General features: G+C 32.3%; 5 protein-coding genes across 5 annotated transcripts; 3 read left to right on the top strand and 2 right to left on the bottom strand.

Moving 5' to 3' along the window:
* Positions 1-3,356: 3,356 nt before the first annotated feature.
* On the top strand, positions 3,357-5,214 carry LOTGIDRAFT_161981 (hypothetical protein; the record flags this gene model as incomplete). The annotated part of the gene is made up of 2 exons (XM_009057853.1): positions 3,357-3,854; positions 4,474-5,214. The coding sequence occupies 2 exons, from the start codon at positions 3,357-3,359 to the stop codon at positions 5,212-5,214; spliced, it is 1,239 nt and encodes a 412-aa protein (XP_009056101.1).
* A 3,303-nt stretch (positions 5,215-8,517) lies between these two features.
* Positions 8,518-10,456, top strand: LOTGIDRAFT_161982 (hypothetical protein; the record flags this gene model as incomplete). The annotated part of the gene is made up of 3 exons (XM_009057854.1): positions 8,518-9,098; positions 9,488-9,786; positions 10,101-10,456. 3 exons carry the CDS (start codon positions 8,518-8,520, stop codon positions 10,454-10,456), a joined length of 1,236 nt encoding a protein of 411 aa, XP_009056102.1.
* A 349-nt stretch (positions 10,457-10,805) lies between these two features.
* On the top strand, positions 10,806-11,138 carry LOTGIDRAFT_119487 (hypothetical protein; the record flags this gene model as incomplete). Its single annotated transcript, XM_009057855.1, has 1 exon — positions 10,806-11,138. A coding segment is annotated over one exon (333 nt), but the record flags the coding sequence as incomplete, so codon positions are not given.
* Positions 11,139-13,627: 2,489 nt separating this feature from the next.
* Positions 13,628-15,708, bottom strand: LOTGIDRAFT_161983 (hypothetical protein; the record flags this gene model as incomplete). The annotated part of the gene is made up of 2 exons (XM_009057856.1): positions 13,628-14,793; positions 15,033-15,708. 2 exons carry the CDS (start codon positions 15,706-15,708, stop codon positions 13,628-13,630), a joined length of 1,842 nt encoding a protein of 613 aa, XP_009056104.1.
* A 1,749-nt stretch (positions 15,709-17,457) lies between these two features.
* Positions 17,458-18,561, bottom strand: LOTGIDRAFT_161984 (hypothetical protein; the record flags this gene model as incomplete). The annotated part of the gene is made up of 1 exon (XM_009057857.1): positions 17,458-18,561. One exon carries the CDS (start codon positions 18,559-18,561, stop codon positions 17,458-17,460), a length of 1,104 nt encoding a protein of 367 aa, XP_009056105.1.
* Between the last annotated feature and the right edge of the window lie 3,031 nt (positions 18,562-21,592).

Consider the following 21,592-nt stretch of genomic DNA (forward strand, 5'->3'; position numbering starts at 1 on the left):
TGTATACAGATATTCTTGAGAGCGTTTCGGAGAGAATCTAAGTCTAAACTAATTACGACTGATGTTCGCGTCTTTTTTCCATCTGAATGGCTTCAAAGGTTATCAAAACATGGTTTCGGAAATGTGATTAGTTTACAAAGATTGACAAATTTACCGTCAATGCGGTATCTTTATTGGGCTGACGATCAAACAAACCGATTAGGCTCTTGATTAGATTTATTTTTTGGGATAAAATCTGAGTTCGTTCAGATTAAGTTTGTAATATATAAACGAAAACATTTAATTTCAAATAGACATTCTGTAATCTTATTGCAAACTTGCCCATTCAATTCCAACAACAATATCAAATGGACACTCTTGCTGCAGCCATCAAACTTCGCTCTCTTTTGAAAAGCCACGACTTTTCTGTCCAACAACTCAGAAAAATAGGTAAGCCCTTGAGTTTTTCAACCACAAACATTTAGATAGGTTATCTTTCAATCCAACCGTTTTCAATAAAAGAAATTTTAGGTGTTTCCATTACTAATATGCAATTCTTAATTCCAGAGTCCTATTTAGAAGAGCTAAATAACAAGATATCATCAAGAACGGACACCAGGTTTATTAGTGGTGGATACCAAATTATCTTGCGAAAGTGTGTTATTGAAGGTTTTCGTAGTCTGGTACAATCCTTCCGTGATAAGAGGTGGAATGAAATACAAGATTGTGTAAATGGTATTATTTCGGATCTATCAGGAGAAGACAGTCGGCGAACAAATGATGATGGGAACAACTTAATTACAGAAGAATTTGATCTAACCATACAAAGTTTCAGTATGGAATTCTGTGAGCTTCACAGAGGGTGTTGAACTCGAATATTTTGTTACTGTTATGTTTTACTATTATGTTTTAATTTTACTGATGAAATAGAATACCGTTACTGTAAACTTATCGCTTTATATATTGGATATGAAAAGTTTGAGGCCCTTGCTTTATGTGACCGCGAAAGTCCCAGCTGCGATGGCCGAGTGGTTAAGGCGTTGGACTCGAAATCCAATGGGATATTCCCGCGCAGGTTCAAATCCTGCTCGTAGCGGTATTTTTCGTAAATACATATCACTATATTTTGTATACTGATTGCAAATTGATCTATATCATCGACGATATCTAAGGGAAGTGGCCTGAATAAATCTGACATATTGGAATATCCAAGTGCTGAACTTGTAGTTTCAACAAGACACTTCTGCACGTGTTCTAGTTTTTCTCATCGCTTTATATATCGCATATTAAAAGTATGGGGCCCTTGCTTTATTGGACCGAAAGAGTCTCAGCTGCGATGGCCGAGTGGTTAAGGCGTTGGACTCGAAATCCAATGGGATATTCCCGCGCAGGTTCAAATCCTGCTCGTAGCGGTATTTTTCGTAAATACATATCACTATATTTTGTATACTGATTGCAAATTGATCTATATCATGACGATATCTAAGGGAAGTGGCCTGAATAAATCTGACATATTGGAATATCCAAGTGCTGAACTTGTAGTTTCAACAAGACACTTCTGCACGTGTTCTAGTTTTTCTCATCGCTTTATATATCGCATATTAAAAGTATGAGGCCCTTGCTTTATTGGACCGAAAAAGTCTCAGCTGCGATGGCCGAGTGGTTAAGGCGTTGGACTCGAAATCCAATGGGATATTCCCGCGCAGGTTCAAATCCTGCTCGTAGCGGTATTTTTCGTAAATACATATCACTATATTTTGTATACTGATTGCAAATTGATCTATATCATCGACGATATCTAAGGGAAATGGCCTGAATAAATCTGACATATTGGAATACCCAAGTGCTGAACTTGTAGTTGAATTTCAACAAGACACTTCTGCACGTGTTCTAGTTTTTCTCCTAGTCTGGTTTCTCAGATTAAAGAGTTGGAGTCATTGCTAATTTTAGCCGAAATAGACCGAGCCAAGATAGACCAGTGGTTAAGCCGTAACCCAATGGGATAATCCGAACGAAGGTTCGAATCCAGTTCGTAGCATAATTGTTAATATCATTCCTCTATACAGAGTTAGCATAATTGTTAATATCATTCCTCTACGAGGCGTTTTTTTTCTAAGAATAGCCTGCATTTTGTTGATCGAAAAATGAAGGAGGGTTGCCAGAGCGTTAGGCAGTATACAGTTAACGAGCTAGCAGACGATTCAGAAGACGATAAGTGGATTAGTAGAGCAGAAAACAAAGCTGTTAAGAAAATTAAAGAGAAAGCTAACCACCGTTTTGGGCCTTATAAGAATGCTAACAAGAATGTTGCTTCATCTAATATGTTTGGTGTTAGGCGTCAACCATTTCAGCCCTTGCAGTCCTTTCGTGCCAAAAGCAATACTGGAGCCTGCTGTCACTGTGGTGACTTCAACCACTGCTGTCCAGCAATCAATATTTCACAAGCACCAAAAGGAAAACCCCAGACAGTTACGTCACAACAATTCAGTGGATGAAAAGATTGAAGATATTAAAGATAAGTGTGATAATTTAACTTTTGATTATTTTGAATATGAGCAAGGCTTGGCGGATATTAGGGTTAAAGGTAGACTGAAAGATAATGTAAAATGTAAAATTTTGGCGTCAAATTCAAACCAGTAATTTTGTTATCGATATTGTCCAGAATGGTTATAAAATTCCATTTTATACTACTCCTCCTCCCATGCAGATTCAGAATAATAAGTCGGCTGTCCAGCATAGTGATTTTGTGACAGAAGCTGTTCAGAAGTTAGTTGCAAGAAATTTTGTTGTAAAATGTTCATTAAAACCTCGTGTTGTAGATCCGTTATCTGTGGCGATTCAAAGTTCTGGAAAGAAACGTTTAATTTTGGATCTTAGTTTGGTAAATAAGCATATTTGGCGGATGAGTGTTAAATATGAAGATTGGAGAATATTTTTAATGTATGTTAAGAAAAATGATTGGATGTTCAAGTTCGATATCCATTCAGCGTATCATCATATTGATATATATCAGGAGCACTGTGAATTCCTTGGTTTTTGTTTTTCCCACTTGGGAAAATGAATTTTACAAATTTGTGGTACTTCCGTTTGGTTTAAGTGTGGCACCGTATGTTTTCACAAAAGTTACAAGACAACTTGTGCGTCATTGGCGTTCTAAAGGGCTTTTTATAGTTTTATTTATTGACGACGATATTAATAGTTCTTCAGATTTTGTGTCTGCTTGCAAGACATCTGAGATCATCAAATCTGATTTGTTAGCGTCGGGATTTGTACCTAAAGCAGAAAAATCCTTGTGGAATCCAGTACAAGTTTTAGATTGGTTGGGATTTATTATAGATACCAAGAGCTTTGTTTTAAGCATTCCCAATGAAAAGATAATGCGTTTAGTGGAACTTGTCAAAGTAATAAGAGATAGACAAAATTCAGTTCCAGTTAAAATGGTAGCATCAATGGTTGGTAAAATAATATCCATGAATTTAGTGATAGGTTCTGTAGCCCAATTAATGACTAGGAGTTTATCCATTGACATTGTTAATAGTAAATCGTGGAACCATTATATTAATTTGTCTGTTTCAAGTCGAGAACAAATTAACTTTTGGGAAAGTAATATTCAAAAGTTGAATTCTAGGAGTTTACGTGACGATTCTTCGTCGTCTAGAATAGTGTTTTCTGATGCCAGTGATTTTGGTTATGGTGGTTACTGTATTGATATTGATGGTGCGATTTCACATGGTCAGTGGGATAGTGAAGAATCTGTAAAAAGTTTAACGTGGCGTGAATTAAAGGCCGTGGATCTGGTGCTTAAAAGTTTTGTGAAAGATCTTACTAATTATGGAGTGAAATGGTTTACTGATAATCAAAATACACAGAGAATAGTAAATAAGGGCAGTATGAAACGTGAATTACAGGATATTGCCTTTTCTATTTTTGAAACGTGTTTGAAAAATAGCATTCGTATAGATATTGAATAGATTCCTCGAAATGAAAATGAATATGCAGATTATATAAGTCACTTAAAAGATTATGATGATTGGGGGATTTGTCAAGTAGTTTTTAATCATTTGAATAATGTGTGGGGACCGTATACGGTCGATAGGTTTGCTTCATCTTACAATACTAAATGTAATAGATTTAATAGTAGGTTTTGGAATCCAGATTGTGAATATGTGGATGCATTCACTATTGAGTGGAGTTCTGAAAGGAATTGGTTAGTTCCACTAATTAATCTTATTGGGCGAGTTATTGGACATATATACATACATACAATATATATTCTAATAGTTCCAGAATGGCAGTCGGCATTTTATTGGCCTTTGATTTATAACGGCATGCATTTTAGGAAGTTTGTAAAACATGTTTTGTATTTACCTACTAATAAAGAGGCCTTTACACCTAGCAGAATTAACGGGGGTTTATTTGGGGAAAGTGATTTGAATTTTAATATGCTAGCGTTGTATGTAGATTTTTCTAACTTGTAATATATGTATTTTACAGGCTTTAAGAGATGTTTATAAGAATGATATTGATATATTACCTAATGATTTAAAGCATCTTGCGAATGGTTTACCTGATTTCTTGATGAAAGCACGGGCAGATAATACAGTGAAGAAATATGTAAATGGTTTTAATAGATGGAAGAATTGGGTTAATATTGTCGGACTTGATCCGTCTTTACCAGTTAAACCTTTTATCTTTTCACTTTATTTGATGATGTTATGCCAATCTGCACAATCTGTTGCTCCTATCTATACTGCTTTTTATAGCATTAAGTATATACATGATTTAGCAAGCTTGCATAGTCCAACAGATGATAAGTTAGTGATCAACATTTTGGAATCCGCTAAGAGGAAATTGAGTAAACCTGTTCAAAAGAAATCTCCTGTCACAGTTGAATTATTAGATATGATATATGAAAAGTTGACAGAATGTCCTAATTTGTATAATCTTAGAACAATATGTTGTCTGTTATTGGCATTTGCAGGTTTTTTAAGATCAGCAGAATTATTGAATATTAGTAGAACTGACATTGTATTTCACGAATCTTATAAGTTATTATTTATTGAAAAATCTAAAACTGATATGTATAGGGATGGTGCGTGGTTGCCTATAGCTAAAACTGGTGGAAAATTATGTCCAGTGGTGAGCTTAATTAAGTATTTAAATGCTAGTGGAATAGAGCAAAATTCTTGTGAATATATTTTTCGTGGTTTGAATAAATGTCGAGATGGCTATTAGTTGAAAAATGATAATAAGCCTCTGACGTACTCTAGATTAAATGAAATATTTAAGGAAGCCATCACCCCCCATGTTAAGGCAAATGAATTAGGTAATTTTGGCTTACATAGTTTAAGATCTGGGGGAGCCACTTGTGCAGCTAGTAATGGAATTATCGACCGCATGTTCAAGAGGCATGGCAGGTGGAAAAGTGAAAATGCCAAGGATGGGTATGTAAGAGATGATATTAGGGAAAGATTGAAGGTATCGTTATCGTTAGGTTTATAATATGTATTATAACTATATTCATAATGCTTTCTTGGTAGTCGCAGTGTTTGTCTGTAGCAAATAGCAACATGTGTTATATTTGTGAGGGGGGGATACAAAGAAATATATTTTACTCTGTTTGAGTTGAACGAATTAAGAGTGAAATATTTTCTTTGTCATGTGAACAAATTAACAGTGAGTAAAGTGGTCAGATGTAATCATGTACAGTATAAAGGGTTGAATGTATGTTGATGAATTCATTCGCGCTAAGACAAGCATACACTGTACGTTGTACCTTTATTTGTGATAAAAGCAATTCAATTTTTTAAAAGGCTATATATTAGATGCCAAGGGATGCATTTTTTGATGTGTATTTTCACTGTAATTAGGTACTGGGTACCTGCATTTTTTAAGGGCCTTGAGATGCATTATTTGACTTGTAGTTGCACTATGTGAGGTACTGGGTACCGGATTTCTAAAAGGCCAAGAGTGGCCAAGGAGTGCATTTTTTGATGTATATTTGCACTGTTAAGAGGTACTGTGTACCAGCGATTTGAAAGGCTAAGAAAGGCCACGGAGTGCATTTTTTGATGTATATTTGCACTGTTAAAAGGTACTGGGTGCCTGCGTTTTGAAAGGCTAAGAAAGGCCACGGAGTGCATTTTTTGATGTATATTTGCACTGTTAAGAGGTACTGGGTGTCTGCGTTCTAAAAGGCTAAGAATGGCCACGTAGTGCATTTTTTGATGTGTATTTGCACTGTTAAGAGGTACTGGGTGCCTGCGTTCTAAATGCTTTGAGATGCTTTTTTGAGTGTATTACTTGACATGTAGGTTCATGTATGAGGTTCGGGGTGTTTGAGTACCTAATTTGGGCTTGTATTTAAATAGTATATACATACAAACAAGGGTATAAAATGCAACGAGTAAAGGTTTGAATTAGATTTAAATTGACGATGATATAAGTGTTGTTATTATAGTGTGTATACATGTATTTAATGTTCAGCATTACTTCTGTGTGGGATTGATATTTATAGATATATAGATGTTCGCTCAACGCAAACTTTGTAGGGTCTCTTTGCATTACGCATGAGCACAGGTTTCTGAGTCAGTTTTTCCTGGGTGGCATTGAGATTCAATGATCAAAGGAGTCCCTGATGATATTAGTGCTGTATATATGATTATATATGTTTATTAAGATAGAATATATGTTATTCTGTAATAGATTTGTATATGGTTGGTGATTTATGTGATTGAAAAAACGCGCAGTGTTTGTCTGTAGCAAATAGCAGCATGTGTTATATTTGTGAGGGGGGAATACAAAGAAATATATAAATCCATAGAGAAGTTCCTCTTTTGAAATGAATCATTATTTTTTTTACCTGTAAACGTAGTTATCTTTTCCTTAGTAAATCTTCCCGATGATAAATTCTATGACTTTGTATACAGATATTCTTGAGAGCGTTTCGGAGAGAATCTAAGTCTAAACTAATTACGACTGATGTTCGCGTCTTTTTTCCATCTGAATGGCTTCACAGGTTATCAAAACATGGTTTCGGAAATGTGATTAGTTTACAAAGATTAACAAATTTACCGTCAATGCGGTATCTTTATTGGGCTGACGATCAAACGAACCGATTAGGCTCTTGATTAGATTTATTTATTGGGATAAAATCTGAGTTCGTTCAGATTAAGTTTGTGATATATAAACGAAAACATTTAATTTCAAATAGACATTCTGTAATTTTATTGCAAACTTGCCCATTCAATTCCAACAACAATATCAAATGGACACTCTTGCTGCAGCCACCAAACTTCGCTCTCTTTTGAAAAGCCACGACTTTTCTGTCCAACAACTCAGAAAAATAGGTAAGCCCTTGAGTTTTTTCAACCACAAACATTTAGATAGGTTATCTTTCAATCCAACCGTGTTTAATAAAAGAAATTTTAGGTATTTCCATTACTAATATGCAATTCTTAATTCCAGAGTCCTATCTAGAAGAGCTAAATAACAAGATATCCTCAAGAACGGACACCAGGTTTATTAGTGGTGGATACCAAATTATTTAGCGAAAGTGTGTTATTGAAGGTTTTCGTAGTCTGGTTCAATCCTTCCGTGATAAGAGGTGGTATGAAATACAAGATTGTGTAAATGGTATCATTTCGGATCTATCAGGAGAAGACAGTCGGCGAACAAATGATGATGGGAACAACTTAATTACAGAAGAATTTGATCTAACCATACAAAGTTTCAGTATGGAATTCTGTGAGCTTTATAGAGGGTGTTGAACTCGAATATTTTGTTACTGTTATGTTTTTGTTTTACTGATGAAATAAAATACCGTTACTGTAAACTTATCGCTTTATATATTGGATATGAAAAGTTTGAGGCCCTTGCTTTATTGGACCGAAAAAGTCCCAGCTGCGATGGCCGAGTGGTTAAGGCGTTTGACTCGAAATCCAATGGGATATTCCCGCGCAGGTTCAAATCCTGCTCGTAGCGGTATTTTTCGTAAATACATATCACTATATTTTGTATACTGATTGCAAATTGATCTATATCATCGACGATATCTAAGGGAAGTGGCCTGAATAAATCTGACATATTGGAATACCCAAGTGCTGAACTTGTAGTTGAATTTCAACAAGACACTTCAGTAGTATAAGAGCTCATAGATTGTTCTGATTTTTCCACATTCCATTTCATTTCATGGGAAAAATCCAACCAATCTATGAGCTCCCAAAAACAAGACCTAAATTCCCTACATTTCATAAATTCCCTACATTTCATAAATTCTTACAGCAAAACACCCTACATTTCATAAAACATCCTAAATTCCCTACATTTCATACACCAAAAAAAACACCTTCAGTCAATTTCCTACATTCCATCAAAAAAAAGCATATTAAAAATACCCTTATAAAAATAACATCCTTGTTTCGCTTAACTTCCGGTTTTTAATAGCCTCTTTTTAAATAATGTCATTTTTGGAGATGGGAGATAACTCTTGTTTTGGAAAAAAAAAACAATTTTCTACTCAAATTTTAAACCTTATAAATGGCAAATAAAATACTAGATCCAATCTTTAGATTATACGATCCGATTCGTTATTCGTTTAACAAGAAAAAAGAGGATTATATTATCATCTCAGACACTGTTGGTTCTAAATCCCAATTGAATGATGGTGGTAGAATTACCTTCGAAATAAATTCATTATCGAATTGGTTGCTTCTTTCCGATGCTTATTTCAGATGTAATTTCAAAATTAAAGATGGAACTCAGAATCAAGTTCCACAAACAAATACGACGTTAGAAAACAATTTCTTTCCATCTTTATTTAGCGAGATGGTTTTGGAAGCTGGTTCAAATCCGATAGAAACAATCAAACATCCTGGGGAATTCGACACAATGTTGAAAACAGTTTTATATCCTAAAGATTTCGATTCAGTCTCGGGTTGGATACCCGATGTTGGTGATGGAAGTGTTTTAAAAGAACCAGTAAGAAATCTTGCAAATGATGCCGATTTAGCTAGAGTGAGAGTTGTTGCTCGAAACACAATAGAGAAAGTAGCACGAGAAGCTAATCATGGATTTGAAAAACGAGTACTTCAGTACAATAATATTGTTGAGAATAATAGGTGGGGTAATTACGTAAATTGGAAATTATATCCTTTATTCAGTCTGTTGGAACACAGAAAATAATATAAAATTCATCTACAAAGAGAAATCAACGACGATATTTGATATTCTTTAGAGAGGATGGTTCAGATGCAAAATTAGAAATAACGAATCTCCAACTTTACATACCCGTAATAACACCATCAATTGAAGTAGAAACGAGAATATTCAACTCGTTAACTAAAGATATTGAAATAGCTTTTCTTCATCGTAACACGGTAGGTAGCATGACTTTAAACGGGAGAATCCACCACATGGCCAATCACCAACACTATTAAACCAGCAAGATATTTAATAGTTGGTTTCAAGAACTTACAGGTTCTCAAACGAATAACAATAATGTCTTCAGAGTGGCAATGAACCAAACTCAAGATCCTTTAATCCATAAAGTTCAAGTAAGATTAAACAACGATAATTATCCTAACCAACCTTTAACAATTAATCCAACCACAAAGGATTATAATGAATTGTATAGAAACTATAAAAATATGTGTGAATTATTTGGAAATCTACCTCAGTTTGAATATGTAGATTTTGCACTTAATCATCCAATCTTCTGTTTTGATCTATCAGCTCACCAAGAAGATTTTTTCAAAACAGGAGTGAACATAAATATTCATATTGAAAAAACACAAGGAGATGTAACAGGTTATTGTTTATTATTAGAAGAAAAAAAAACATTTAATTAAAATAGCAGATAGAAGAATGATAAAAATTGAGTAAAAAATACACCCCAATGAAAGCAGAAACTTTAGTTATGAAAATAATAGAAGCTATTGAAACAGCTTCACCAACTGTAATAACTTTCAACGGTAAAAAAATCAACATAACTAAAAAACTTATTGATAAATACAAATATTGTAAAGTCAGAGACGATATAGATTTAGAATGAATTGAAGCAAATGCAAAAGAAGGTGGATTTTTACCTTTCCTTTTACCTTTAATATTTCGTGGTATTGCAGCGGCGGGTGCAGCTACTGGAGGAATATCTGCCGCAGTCAAAGCTGCCAACGCAAAGAAAGCAGCTGATGCTAAAGCTGCTGAAGAACGCAGACATAATTTAGCAATTGAAATGGAGGCACGAGGTTCAGGAGTGGGAGAAATGATAGGCACAATAAAAGAATTTGGAAAAAGATTTGGGGAAGAAACCAAGAAAACTGTTAAACAAGGATTAAATAAATTAGTAGATAGTATTGACACGGGAGAAGTCAAAGTCAAACATAAGGGTAATGGAATATTTTTAAAAAATATACACACTGGAGAAGGAATATATCTTTCAAAGTATAAAGGAGAAGGAGTGATTTTTGGAACAAATTAAAATAATAAAAAATGGGTAAAAAATTCAATCATTCAGAAATATTTCCTAATAACCCATTGCTCATGTGTATATGCGGTAGTTCCGGTTCTGGGAAAACTTATCTCACTTTTAACATGTTGACAACACCAAACCTTTAGATTTCGATTCTTTATATATCTACACATCAACACCAGAGCAATCGTATTATCAATTTCTCAAAGCTTTAGAATATCTACCAAAGAAAGATGTTCAAGACCTATTTCAATATTAGGAAGAAAACGAAGAAGAAGTGGAAATAAAAGATATCTTAGATAACTACAAAGAAGGAAAGAAACCAACGGATATAAGAGTTTTTCTTACGAAAAATGTTAATACCCTAGACTTGTCTAATATTGATAGCAAACGAAAGAAGTTAATATTGTTTGACGACTGCGTAGCGCAAAGAAATCAAGCTGTTCAACAAGAATTCTTCACGAAGGGAAGACATCACAACTGTCACTGCATATACCAATCCCAATCTTTTTACGGGATGGATTCTATGTTCATTAGAAAAAACGCAAATTGTTTTTTATTATTTGAATTAAACGATAGAGATTTATCTCAAATCATTCAGTCGATAAATCACGGAATGGACAGATACATTCAAAAAAAGTTTGTAAAGCTCAATGGAGAAACCCAGATGATCATGGATATGTATTTGTAAATACTTGAAAACCTGCGGGTGAAAGAGTTATGACAGACATTTGTTAAATTTTATTTTTTAAAAATGGATAATTGGAATAATATTTTAAAAAGAAATAAAGAATATATCAAAGCTAAGAATAAAATAAAGACCCAAGTTGAAAATAACAGATTACAGCAACTCGGATTAACGGAAAATCTACAAACTCTATTTCAACCCATATTAAAATCTCAAGAGGATATTAAAAAGAGACTCATCCCTCCTATAGAACCCATAGCTCCTATAGAACCTCCCAAAGCGATTGAATATGATGGTATTATAATTAGGACATTAGATGATATAAATCGTCTTTTTTCAAACCCTAAAGCAGATTTACCAAAGAGTATTGCACCAATCATTGATGATGAGGGGTTATTGTTTAATGTATTTAGAATTAAATTTAGGGCAAATTCCCCTATATTCAAAATCGACACAAAAAACTTAATATTTACATTAACGACAGGATTAATAGATTTAATAAATGGCGGGTATATTGGCACTGCCGATTACAAGGATTTACTAACATACTCAAGATTTCTACATGCAATAAGAAAGTCGGGACCCGAAACAAGAAGATCGAAAGCAGTTGAAACATATTTAAATAAAGTTATTCCTGATGAAGAGGAATCAGATGATTATGCAGAAGATTATCCAATCATACAAGAAATAGACGAATTCGAAGATATGGTATCTGGAGAAGGTATAACGTTTTTATCCGACAACAAAGAGGAACTACTTAATAGATTACGAGTAATATTAGCGGCAATGAAAGAAGGTGAATTGTATATTAAAAAGACTCCTAGAAAAAGGTATCATAGATAAAAATGATTATAAAAGCGTGATTAAAAATGTCAAATAAAGAACAACTATTCGTCATCACCTCAAATAAATCAGACATTAAATTGTCTCTAGATTATGAGTACGAACTCGATCGCAATCAAGAATATGAATTGGGATTAAAGTATTTCTCTGTTTACAATTCCATTAGAAATATCAACGAAAACAACAATCGACTAAAAATATCGACGGATAACGGAGTTACGTTCAAAACCATACGTTTACTACCAGGAAGCTACGAATACATAGCCATTAACGAATACCCATCTGAATACGCAGGTAAAAACAATATTGAATTCGAAGGTAATTTGAATCTGAACAAAATAAAATTGATATTAAGAAATAATAGTCAAGTTGATTTCAACGTAGAAAATTCATTGAATACGTTACTAGGATTTGATAAACGAGTATACACCCAATCCACTTTAGCACCACACAAAGCTAATATCGAGAATGATATCGATGTCATAAATATACATTGCAATTTGATAAACGGTGGATTTTTCAATAAATACAAACGTCAGATTATTTACAGTCTTCCAACATTCACTGTTCCTATTGGATATAGAATGATAGAGAAACCATTTCAAACTACGTATTTACCACTTAATTCCTTTATGATTAAAGATTTAAATCTGGAAATTAGAGATTGTAAAAATAGGTTTAGGTTAACGAGGAAATTGTTATTCAACTTCATTTAAAGCAAAAGAACTAAATTTATTCTGATGGATCATCATTAGATACATTTGTAAAATAATCAAAATCATCAAATACATAATCATCATCCAAACACATCTCATCTTTGTTGTTGTAAGGATACATGATTCCTTCACTGTTTGGTGCTTTTCTCTTAACGAGATTCAGATAACTTCTGAAATCTTTCTTTTGTTTATCATTTGGAATAACTATTCCATCAGTAAAACTTTTTACCCAAGGTTTATCAAATTCATTCGTTACGTCATGTCCGCTAGCTAATTGAATGTAGTCTTCTACCTTAATCTTATAGTAAGAGTAACCCTTAAACGTTTTTATTTCTTTTAAAACACCTTTCGGAAGTTAGAATGATATTGTATTTTACTTTTGGCGCTAAATATAAACCAAATATGATTCCACCATCACCGTAATCATTCTTCCCTTTGCTATATTCGTTTTCAGACACCAACCCAGCTTCATTTAATTTATCCCAATTGCTAGACGAAATGTATAAACTATCGGTATCCGTATAATATATTTCAGGCTTATAAAATCCATCTATCACGTGAATGAAATTGTTCATTATTTTTTTACTGGGAGATAATATAAATGCACCTAAATGAGTGGGTGTTAATCTAGTAAAATCCTTTGGAGGAACAAACTCTTTTACTTCGTCATTAATCTCAACGATATATTGAGTTTCATTTACTTTTTCATAGCTTTTGACGTGTGAATCATAGTTGGCTTTAAAAGTCGCTTCACTCCATAGATGTCTTTATATATGTATTTATATCCTTCTGAATAGATTTACCGTATAAGGAATTGCCTAATAATTTCATGCAATTACTAACAACCATATCTCCTTCTTTTTTGTATTTATTCCTTAATTCCTTCAAAATTAAAATATAATCTCTATATGGGGGAGTTTTAAAATTTTCTTCCTATACTATTCCATCTAATATTTTAATAATTTTACCACCGGATTTCACTATTTCTTGAATATCAACTGATGTTAAAACGTCGTGACAGAAACCATTTCTGAACCTGATTTTACTCCCAGTTTCCTTCTTACCTATTCTATTCGTAAAAGTTATTTTATCTTTAGCTGGTATGGGTTGAAAGAACATGTTGGTAGGATATTTAAACCAGACTTTTAAAATAGCAGTTCTAGGTCTGAATTTCTGTTCATTAAAGAACTTGACAAATTTTTCATTTTCCTCTAGTCGGAAAGGTCTGGCACTTTCTGCTTTAGGATATTCACCTTCTGTCATGGCGGGAGCGTACAACCCATTAGCGTAAAATGCCATCAGTTTAGAATAGTCCAGTTCTTTGAGTTTAGCGTGAACTTCCGTTTTATCTTTTGGGTTAACACTGTATTCTTTGAATAAATCTATTATTCCTTCAGTGTCACTTTCATTGTATTCTTTTAATATGGCGCAGATCTCATTCATTTTATCCGTTTCAAATGATTTTCTGTTAGCAGAGACTCTCCCACCTTTAATACTTTGTCTGATAAAATATCTTATAAAAGGATGAGTATGTGAGTAAACTTTTTGTACGTTTTCTTTTTGGGTGTGTTTCGGAACCATTCTAGTAGTTTCATACCATTCTTCTTCAACAATTTCTTTATTGTAATGATATAAATAATACCAACCCTTTAAAGATAAAGAAGGAGATGTTAGATTATGGGAAACGTTTTGGAAGACAGTTTTTTTCATTGCTTGATTGTATTTTATCAAACAAGCTCCGAGACACAACGTATCTCTTTTAGCGTAAGTTTCCCATTCGGGTCTTAAAGATTCCCAGGTTTCTTTGGTGAATTTTGCAATATTAATATCGGCGATCTTTCTCAAATTCATCGGTAGATTAGACGAATTTCCCCAGGTCGCCAAACTAGTGCTGTGATGTTTAAATGAACAGGTGAAAGATATATTTTGTAAATAGTTAGAGTTTCTCATTATTTCTTTCTGTCTTTTCCATTTTTTCTGCAATCTTTCTTCTGTATATGGATTAGATAAAGGAAGAGAAAGAATTTTATTATCTACTACTAGTGGACATTGTGTTAGTTTTATTAACGCTTTGAAGTGCAATCCAGTTGTCAAAACCGCTACCGTTATGAAAAATCAATGTTCTCTTTTCATCTACTTTTCCTAAACGTTGTAACATATGATCTATACAATCTGTACCTAAAAATATTTCTACTATATTAGTCATGAGTATGTTGTAATATTCTTCTGAAATGGGATCTGACGGCTTAAAATCTAGAGTATCACTTAAATCACTTAAATAATTATTATAATCATCTAACCTTTTCCTCAGTTTTTCTAAATTAACAACAATTAGTACAACAATAAGGAATGGCTTTATTCGTTTCTTTTTCGCAATAGGTTTCGCAATCCCAAGCGTATAAAGAGTTATCGGATATGGTCGAAAAAACGTTTAGTTTTAACTGGGCGAAACACATTACCGCGTCATCATCTTTACAAGTTCTCCATACATTTTCATCGTAATTATCTTCTATTTCTTTAATGCCCAAAGCTTTGTTATTTCTTCTTATCAAACAGAAATGTTCTTTGTGTAAATAAAATACCCAATCAAATTCCTCTAATACTTTCTTTGGTTGAAAATGACTGTCTTTAGGGTTATAGATTTGAAAATTAGTATTAAATTTCTTATTGAATTTAGAAATTCTAGCAGTTGTCATAACTCCTTTTCTGTTTGATTTTTGAAAACTGTTGATGAAATCTTGAAATTCCTTTGTTAAATCTGTGTTCGTGATGTAATTTACACACTTTATAAAACAATAACAATCGGTTGGTATGTAACAATTTTCTCCTATGTATTCATAAATCTTTTTAAGTAGGTTAACACCACTTCCCTTTTTTGATCTTTCTACTATTCTAAAATTATTTTTGCGCAAAATAATCTCTCCTGTAAAATACCAATCAGATGTATCAGAGGTTTCATGCATCTTTGAATAAATAATCTGGAAAGTTTGAGCATTTAATCCAGATAATCTCATGTCTTGTTTGTGTTTTCCTTTTTGATTTATTTGACCATTTATTTTTTTTTTGGCCTTTAATTTTATAATCCTTAAATAGAATAGTTATTCTCTTGATTAATTCTGAAAAAAGCATAATTGAGGTTGATATTTTAATTTCATTCTCCTCTTTTTCAAAAACTTCAGCTACATCATCAATTATATATTCAAATTCTTCTTTATCTTTTTCACTAAATTTGGTTGAAAATATATTAGGTATTGAATTGAATATTAAAGAAAAATATGTTTTAGATAATGGTTCGTTTAAATTTCCAATTTTATCCATTTCCATTCTATTTTTAACTAGGAATTTTATTGATGATTTTTCATTGAATTTTTCTTCAACTGTTCTTGTCTTCTCTCGAAAAAAAATGAATAATTTATTAAGATATGTATTTAAAATTTCCTTTTATAATGAGCTTTGATGTAAAACCTAAAGTGATCAATCCACAAGAACACCACTACCCTTTTTTATTTCTTTTAAATTGTTTTTACGAAAAACATTTTTCCTGTGAAATACCAATGAGAAGTATCCGATTTATCATCCAGCGCAATGAAGAAATTGACAAAAGTGATGGTATCAAAACCTACAAATTTTATGTCTTGTTTGTATTTTCTATCTTGAGTTATCTTTCCATCTAATTCAATTTGTCCGTCAAATGATAAAAATTCTTCAGCGATAAGCTCAATAACATGGGGAAAAAGTTCACCTGGTATGAATGTTTCATCGTCTGAAATTTTATCCATTCTTTTTTTTAAGTATCTATTTTTAACTAGGAATTTTTAACTTTTATTGATGATATTTCTACATCAAATTTATCTAAAATTTCATTGAATTTTTCTAATTCTTCAACTGTTATGTTGTTGTCTTCTCTCGATCTTTCGAAAAATAAAAACAATTTATTAAGATATGTATTTAAAATTTCTGTTTTCCTTTTATAATGAGCTTTCTGTTTTGATGTAAAACCTAAAGTAATCAAACCACAAGATGAAGTTTGAACGGCAGTGAACGCGGCTAATACAGTTGGGACAATTATTGGAAGCATTAATCCACCGGTTATAGCTGTTGCCACCGTTATTCCTACTGTTAAAACTGTGCTTAATGTTTTGAAAACAGAATCGATTCTACTCCATGTTTTTCTACATTTGTTGAATTGTTTTAGTTTTTCTTTTAGTTCGTTTTGTTTTTCTATCATGTATTTTTGTTTACTTTCGAGTTCCATTTTTTAGGTAATTAAATTAAGTGAACTTCTGATAAAGCTGATAGGTGTTCATTAATAACAACTTCTACAGTTACTAACGATAATTGTTCTTTCGAATCATTAATCTTATTCAGATGAACTGAAAATTTTGGTTTTCTAAAAGTGATTGATATATTAACATATGCATCATCTCTTATTAAAAATTTTGATTTTGTTGACTTTTATGAATATCAATTGAGGTAAATATATCATTATCAACAAAATATAGTTTTACGTATTCAAAGTCTGTTGCTCGTAAAAACTCATAAAAGCTTATATCTTTTTTTTGTGGTTCTGGATTTCTAATAATATTCATTGATGGTGGAGTTTCCGTCTCCAATAACATATCAAAATCACTCAATAAAAGAGCATCTTCTTCATTAACTAGTACGATTAACATTCTAAACCTATCTATATATTTTCCACTCGTTTTAATTTCATATAAGTAACGAGGCTTGTTGTTTTCAAGGGTATTTTCTAATTCTTTAGTTTATACATTTTTTGTACCATTGATAAACTGAAGAACTTTTCGAGCGTTAAATCTTTTTAATGCATGAAAGTTTTGTTTGAAGAATATTGTATCAACTTTTACCTGTAAAGGAAAAGTTATTTCAATTACAAGTTTTCCTTTGAAATAAAAATCACGAAACATTTTATAGGGATCATCATTTTTTTGTGGTATATATGCTCTTATATTTGCTGTAAATCCATATTTTTTAAATTCATATTCTATTGATTTATCCCTATTATCAGTAATAGAAATATCATCACGACTAAAATTTCCAAATGGAAGATTGAAATAATATGATTCTTTCTTGAGAAACTTTTTTTCTAATGCGACTATATTATTGTCTTGTTTCAAAACTAGGTTATTAATAGTGGTTATCTGTTGTTGAATAACACTATCATCAATGGTCTGTATTTGTTGATGAATATAGGTTTTGATTTCGCTATCATCTATGTTTTGTATTTGTTGTTGAATATAGGTTTTGATTTCGCTATCATCTATGTTTTGTATTTGTTTTTTAATATTTGTTAGTTCTTTTTGTAATTCACTGTTAAGTTTAGTTTCCAGAGCATTTAATTCCTGTTGAAACGTATCTTCATTTTCATCTGGAATGTTATCTATCAATTGTTGAATGTCTAATTTTTGTTTTGCAATCTTATCCTCTAATTTAGATATTAATGAAATTAAATTTTGTAACTCAGTTTTATTCTCTACGTTGACTAATTCTTTTTGAATAAAACTTATTAATCTTTGTACCTCTTGTTGTAGTTTAGTATCATTAACAAAATTTTTATTATTTAGTTGACGTTTGAAGAATCTTTTCACATTACTTATTTTATCTTCTAAATGGTTTTTATTTACTTCAATTGAATTTAGTTGTTCCCGTAAATATTTCTTGTGAATGGCATCATTATCGTTTTCCGGAGACTTTAAATTAGTTATGCTAAAATTGTTCATATCTAAATCACCTTGAAGAGTGTCTCCGATTTGATCCACAAAGTAAGGTTTCGCTTTATTTATCCACGTTGTAGTGTTAGGTTTTTTAGTTTCTAAAGATAAAGAACCTAATCCAAACTTGTTCGCCATTTTTATTAAGTTAAATTTATTATAATTTTTTCAAACTGTTTTCCTATTGCCCACAAAACTTTTGACCCGGTAATTGGAATTGAAATGTTGAACATTTGATTGGTTTATTAGTTAATTTCACTATCTCTTCAGTGGGTTCTAATCCAAAAGAATCGAAAAAATAAAAATTATTTAAAGAGTCTTTGTATAAAGCAGAGTGATGAACTCCTTTTTGATCTGAAGTATGTATATTTGTTATGGCATAAAATTTACCTTTCTTATATTTGAGATTATTTATTTCATCTCTCATACAATAATAAAACGGAGATATATTTAACTCATTTGCCCATTTCATAAGTTGAAAGTTTGTAGTTGTATCGGTTCCGTATTTATCGAGAAAGATATTCATTTTTAAAAGTCAGTTTTAGAACTTACCTATGATTTGTTCTTTGTCTTGATCGATTAATTCCTATGTTGGAGGTGATGTGCTGTTTACTTTATCTACGATAAATATTTCGTTTGTCCAAAATCCAACGTATCCTTTTTCGAATTTGCTTTTATATTTGAAAATACGAACGCGATCTCCGACTTTAAATTTGGGTTTAATATTTAAATTATTTATTTCATTTTCGTAGTCATGTTGCGCGTTAATTGACTTTATAATATTTGGATTACTCGAGGCTTGTGTTGGTGTGACACCTATAGATGAATGAATTTTGTTATTGTATTCATCTACAACCTCTGGTAATATTTTAAGCCATTTTTGAGATTTCAATTCCGTGAATTTTTTGAATAATTTATTTTTTAGAGTTCTATTATATCTCTTAATAACTACAGCTTTACCTTCATTATGCGTGCTGTAAATTTCAAATCCCAGTGATTTCATATTTTTGTTATAAAATTCACTTCCTTTATCTACCCATAACTTTTGAGGTCGTCTGTTGGATTGTTTCATTATTGTTTCAAATGCGTATTTGACTGATAAACCTGTTTTGTTTTTGAGAGGAATAACCCATACATATCTCGTATATAAATCTATAACTGTTAAGCAATATTTAAATCCTCTTTCGACTGGCATATGAATTAAATCGGCTGACCATATTTCATCTTTTTCAAACACTTTTACTTTTAAAAAGTTTTTAGTTTTTCTAAATTCTTTATGAATTTCATCCGCCAATCCCATGCCTAATTTTATCTTTGCTTTCAAGAGTTTTATAATTAATGTTCTTTCCATTCTCTCTTTGAAAGTTGGATTTGGAATATTTTCAAGTTCGATTATCATTTGTCTGTCTGCTTCGTGTCTGAAGTTTATGTCTTTATTTCTGTATAGTATGTCGTGTTTAAGCGCAGCGGGGTCAACTCTATTGACTGGTTCTTCGCCTGGTTTGGGTTTATCGTTTTCGTCCAATCGTAGATCTAACCTAGTGCCTGGACCTGTATAATTGTGCCCTGGGAGATGTTTTTCTCCGGGATATTTCGCCCATGGAAATCCAGGAAGAGAACCCAATGATTTTTGTATATCTCCTGAACCGAAATAACTTTTTGGAGAGTGAGCGACAATCATTTTTATCCTATAACTTTAAAACCTTTTCCTTTCCGTTCTTCTAATCTCCTGTTTCGAAGTTCTCTTATTAGTTCTAATTCTTTCAACTCGTTAGATTGTTTCACTGTATCACTTATACTCTTTCCAGCTTCCGCGATTGAGCCGATAGCGCTTTCGCTCCGGTTGAAAGGGGTGATTTGTTGTTTGAAACAAAGCTAGCTACTTTTGGAATTATTGTTTTACCTAGAGAAAATAATGAAGAAAAGATACCGTCGCCCGAATAATCTTCGAATCTCTGTTGTTCGTGTTTTAGAATTAAACTCATCCTATTTTTAAATGAATTAATTTAGTCTGTTTTTTTTCCAAAACAAGAGTTATCTCCCATTTCTAGACTAAAAATAACATTATTTAAAGCGAGGCTATTACAAACCGGAAGTTAAGCGAAAAAAGGATGTTATTTTTATAAGGGTATTTTTAATATGCTTTTTTTTTTATGGAATGTAGGAAATTGATTGAAGGTGTTTTTTTTTTGGTGTAAGAAATGTAGGGAATTTAGGATGTTTTATGAAATGTAGGGTGTTTTGCTGTAAGAATTTATGAAATGTAGGGAATTTAGGTCGTGTTTTTTGGGAGCTCATAGATTGGTTGGATTTTTCCCATGAAATGAAATGGAATGTGGAAAAATCCCAACAATCTATGAGCTCTTATACTACTGAAGTGTCTTGTTGAAATTCATCTACAAGTTCAGCACTTGGGTATTCCAATATGTCAGATTTATTCAGGCCACTTCCCTTAGATATCGTCGATGATATAGATCAATTTGCAATCAGTATATAAAATATAGTAATATGTATTTACGAAAAATACCACAACGAGCAGGATTTGAACCTGAGCGGGAATATCCCACGGATTTCGAGTCCAACGCCTTAACCACTCGGCCATCGCAGCTGGGACTTCTTCGGTCCAATAAAGCAAGGGCCTCAAACTTTTCATATCCAATATATAAAGCGATAAGTTTACAGTAACGGTCTTTTATTTCATCAGTAAAACTAAAACATAACAGTAAAACATAACAGTAACAAAATATTTGAGTTCAACACCCTCTGTGAAGCTCACAGAATTCCATACTGAAACTTTGTATGGTTAGATCAAATTATTCTGTAATTAAGTTGTTCCTATCATCATTTGTTCGCCGACTGTCTTCTCCCGATAGATCCAAAATGATACCATTTACACAATCTTGTATTTCATTCCAACTATCCACCACAATCTATGAGCTCTTATACTACTCACTTCTGCACGTGTTCTAGTTTTTCTTATAGTCTGGTTTCTCAGATTAAAGAGTTGGAGTCATTGCTAATTTTAGCCGAAATAGACCGATCCAAGATACACCAGTGGTTAAGCCGTAACCCAATGGGATAATCCGAATATTCCCGCGCAGGTTCAAATCCTGCCCGTAGCGGTATTTTTCGTAAATACATATCACTATATTTTATATACTGATTGCAA

Source organism: Lottia gigantea (genome assembly GCF_000327385.1).
Source record: "Lottia gigantea unplaced genomic scaffold LOTGIsca_31, whole genome shotgun sequence".
In the NCBI taxonomy this organism is placed as follows: domain Eukaryota; kingdom Metazoa; phylum Mollusca; class Gastropoda; family Lottiidae; genus Lottia; species Lottia gigantea.